Genomic DNA, 4,501 nt, shown 5'->3' with positions numbered 1-4,501 from the left:
TAGTCAACCATGATTAAAGTTCCAGACCCAGTGACTTAAAACAGCAAGGTGCCACTTGAGTTTCCTGTGTATTCTGATTATCAGTCTATTATCTGAAGTATAGTTTACAAATTATTGTGTCTTTTGCTGTGCAGAAACGTCTTAACATAATATAATCCCATGTGTATATATTGGGTATAATTGCCTGTGCCTGAGAGTCTTACTTGAGAAGTCTTTGCCAATGTCTCCTAGAGTTTTTGTAGTGTTCCACCAGTAGTTTTATACTGAGAAGTATTAGATTCAGATCTTTGATCCATTTTGAGTTGATTTTTGTTAATAGTGAAAGAGGAGGATACAGTTTCATTTTCATAAGGGAATGGAGATTAAAACCACCGTGAGATACCATCTAATCCCTGTCAGAATGGTGAATATTAAAAATACAAAAAACGGGGACCAGCAGTTAGCATAATGACTATGTCGCTGGACTCCCATGTAGTTGACCACAGTTCGAGTCCCGGACCTGATGGCTTAAACTCACACCGGGCATGTGTGTGTGCATGCCCAGGATCCAAGAAAAGAATGGAGAAGGGATTGTGGCATGGCCATCTCCCCAGGGGGAAGTGACTTCTAACTTTCTATCTCTCTGTCTCTGTCTTTCTGGCGAGTTCACGCACCCTATAGCATAAACCTCTCCAAAAAAAAAAGAAAAAAATGATAAGTATCAGCAGGATTATGGTGAAAAGGGAAGTCTCCTTCACTGATGGTAGGAATGTAAATTGATCTAGGCACTCTGTAAAGCAGTATAGAGTTTCCTCAAAGACCTACAAATAGGACTAACATACAATACAGCAATCCCACTCCTGGGTATCTACCCACAGAACAGGAAAATGTTCAGTTGAAAACTGCTTGTACACATCAATGTTTATTGCAGCACTGTTCACTATTGCTAAAACATAAAACCAACCCAAATGTCTGTGAACAGATGAATGCACTGAAAAAGTGTGGCACATATACTCTATTGGATACTATTCAGCTATAAAAACAAGACCATGGTATTTGATAGAAAGGGGTTGAATATGGAAATTTATTCCTGAGTGAAAGAAACCAGATTATGAAAGAAAGTGTATGTCTCCACTAAAATATACCAACTATCTGCACTCTATGGCAGAGACTGAAAGATTGGAGAACATGAAAGCAGTGAAAATAGTTATAGACACTGGAGACAGTATGGAAGGAGGGGGAGAGAAGGGAAGTGTATAGCGAAGGGAATCAGGGGAGAAAAAAATAGAAAGTCAAGACATTTGTGGGTCACAGAAATGGTTTATTACCTGTTGATGATAATGTGTATAATATTCTCAACTGGACTGGTCTGAGATTTATTTCATTTTGAATAAATTCTCTTTACAAGCCAAATAATGTATACCAATGAAATGTTTAAAAAATAATAAATATAAAATAAATTAAAAATAAAACAAAAACAGCAGGGCACCCGTGTGTGTGTGTGTGTGTGTGTGTGTGTGTGTGTGTGTGTTTCCAAAATCCAGAGAGGAAAATAGAAGAGAAGAGATTGTGAAGTGGTGATCCCTTCTAAGGGGTGATTTCTTGCTTTCTGCCTCTCTGTCTTACTCTGTTTCTCTAGTAGCACACTCACACTACAGTAACAATCTTAAATAAATAGATAGATAAATAGAATGCTATGAAAGGAAAAGATGAGTAAATCAGTTTAAAGAGAACCCTTAGGTTACACAGAGATGGACCCTGAAGTCAAATGATTGTCTTTATGGTGAATGTTAAACTGATTTACTATGCGGTATGACTATTCTTCTCCAGAGCTTCTTCATAGCATTTATCATCTCTGAATTTCTCAGTGTGTAAATTAATGGGTTCAGCATTGGGGTTATAACTGCATAAAACACAGTCAATTTCTTGTCGATGGAGAATGTTTTAGCAGGTCTTACATTAATGAACATACAGGGAACAAAAAAGAAGACAACCACTGTGATGTGGGAACCACAGGTTGAGAGGGCTTTCCATCTCCCTTCCTGACTAACGTTCTTTAGAGAATGCAAGATAAAACCATAAGAGATGAGTAAGACCATAAATACAATAGTACAAATCATTCCTCCATTGGCCACCACTAAGAGGCCGATGACATAGGTGTCAGTACAGGCGAGTTCCAATAAGGGAAACATGTCACATGCAAAATGATCAATGACATTGGGGCCACAGAACGGGAGCCTATATATGGTGCTAAGCTGAACTATTGAGTGCAAAAATCCCCCAACCAATGACACCACCAGCAATATAACACATACTCTATGCTTCATGATAACCAAATAATACAAGGGCTTACAGATGGCCACATAGCGATCATAGGCCATTACCACCAGAAGAAAGATCTCTGACCCACCAAAAAAGTGCTCTGTGAAGAGTTGAGTCATACAGAATTTGAAAGATATGGTATGTTTCCCAAAGAACAAGTCTGAAATCAATTTGGGAGAAATAGATGAGGAATAAAGTACATCAATAAGTGATAAGCCAGCAAGAAAGAAGTACATCGGTGAGTCCAGGTTCCTACTGACAATAACAGTCACAACAATGAGCAGGTTGCCCACCATGGTTAAAGTGTACAAGAACAGGAATATCACAAAAAGGACTTTCTGTTCTTCTGGGTTCTGTGTGAGGCCCAAGAGGACAAAGAAAGTCATATTGTTGCTTGGTTCCATTTACTTCTTTTTGACACTGCAGTCAGATTCTGGAAGCAGTTCACCTACAAAATGAGGGGAGAAATTTAACTTTTTTTATATTTTATTTTTTAAGTATTAAAAGGTATTTTTAAAAAGTATTATTTAAGTCTTTCTATCTTATTTTCTTAGTCAAATAAAAAATGTATATGGATTATTTGCCATTTCATCACTGAATTTGGTGTTGGCAAATAGAAAAAGACAGACTTTTATCCTTAGTGATATATAAAGCAGATATGAAAACTACAGACCACATTATGTAAAGTTTCTCAGTGCTCTAATATATAAGTAACACTGTGTTCACAGAAAGTTTTTTTAACTTTTTATTTTTTAATTATTATTACCATTATTTATACATTCAGTCACTATATAATATTTAGATTGTAAAGAGACTTTACCCAGCATAATATATATCTCAGTCCAGTTGAAAATACTATACACATCCTCATCATCAACAGATAATAAATCATATCTGTGTTCCACAAATATCTTACCTCTCCATTTTTCCCTCCCAAATTTTCTTTCCTGTGCTCTTCCCCTTCCACACTCTCCTACTATGAAGAAGTCATTTCCTAACCCAATGACTCCCAGTGTTTCTCCAGTTTTTACCACCAGTACTTTTATAGTTTGTGGTCTTAGGTTTAGATCTTTGATCCCCTTTGAGTTAATTTTCGTTAATAGTAACTAGTAGAGGTTCAGATTCATCTTTCTTCAGATGGATACCCAGGTTTTTCAGCACCAGTTGTTAAAGATGTTTTCCTTTTCACTCTGAATTGACTGGTGCCCTTTGTCAAAGATCAGTTGAGTGTATGTGTTGGGGTTTATTTCTGGGGTTTCTACTCTATTCCATTGGTCCTCGTGTATATTTTTGTGCCAATACCATGCTCTTGATTATCACAGCTTTGTAATATATTTTGGTGTCAGGAAGTGAGATGCTACCCACTTCACTTTTTTTGCATGGGATGACCTTGGCAATACAGCATCTTTTATGATTCCAGATGAATTATTTTGTCTTTTCTAGATCTGTGAAGAATGTCTCTTGCAATTTTATAGGGATTGTATTAAATATAGAGATTAATTTGTGTAGAATTACAACTTTGATTATATTAAGTCTGCCAATCCAGGAACATGAGATATTGTTCTACCTTTTTGTGTACTTTTTGATTTCCTTTGTAAGGTTTTTATTGTTTTCCTTAAAGAGGTCTTTGACTTCCTTGGTTATTTTTATTTCTAGGTATCTTATACTTCTTGTGGTTATGGTAAACGGAATTACTTTTATCAGTTCTGTCTCTGTCTACTTGTTGTGTTTATATAGAAATACTATAGATTTTTGTAAGTTAATTTTGTATCCTTCCACTTCACTGTATGCATTTTTTACTTTGAGAAATTATTTGTGGGTACTACTGGGTCTTCTATGCATACAATCATGTCATCTTAAAACAGATCATTTCAGCTCTTTTTTTTTTCCCTGTAGGAATGCCTTTTATTTACTTATCTTGTCTGATCACAATGGATAGGACTTAGCCAATGTGGTCACTGAAAGCTTTTAAAGGAAATAATATCTTAGCTTAACTGTAAAAGAAATTGAGAATTAACTGTAATAGAAAATAGGAAGGTTGTTTTATACAAATGTATATCATATAAAAATTAATAGAAGTGTACTTGACAAGACACTGTAGATATTTACTTAATCAAAAATGGTAAAAACTAATTATGAATGACTGTTTTGATATTATATTACTTCCCTGCTCAAAACCTCTACAGCGGATTTCTATACT

General features: G+C 35.5%; 1 protein-coding gene across 1 annotated transcript; it reads right to left on the bottom strand.

Annotated features, from left to right (window-relative positions):
* Positions 1 to 1,769: 1,769 nt before the first annotated feature.
* LOC102469120 (putative olfactory receptor 4A4) lies at positions 1,770 to 2,705 on the bottom strand. The gene has a single exon (XM_006164769.1). It carries the CDS (start codon positions 2,703 to 2,705, stop codon positions 1,770 to 1,772), a length of 936 nt encoding a protein of 311 aa, XP_006164831.1.
* Between the last annotated feature and the right edge of the window lie 1,796 nt (positions 2,706 to 4,501).

This window comes from Tupaia chinensis, unplaced genomic scaffold, assembly GCF_000334495.1.
Source record: "Tupaia chinensis unplaced genomic scaffold, TupChi_1.0 Scaffold143718_1, whole genome shotgun sequence".
Lineage (NCBI taxonomy): Eukaryota > Metazoa > Chordata > Mammalia > Scandentia > Tupaiidae > Tupaia > Tupaia belangeri.
Note: the sequence above shows the minus strand (reverse complement) of the source record. Positions and strands in the feature narration are given on the sequence as shown.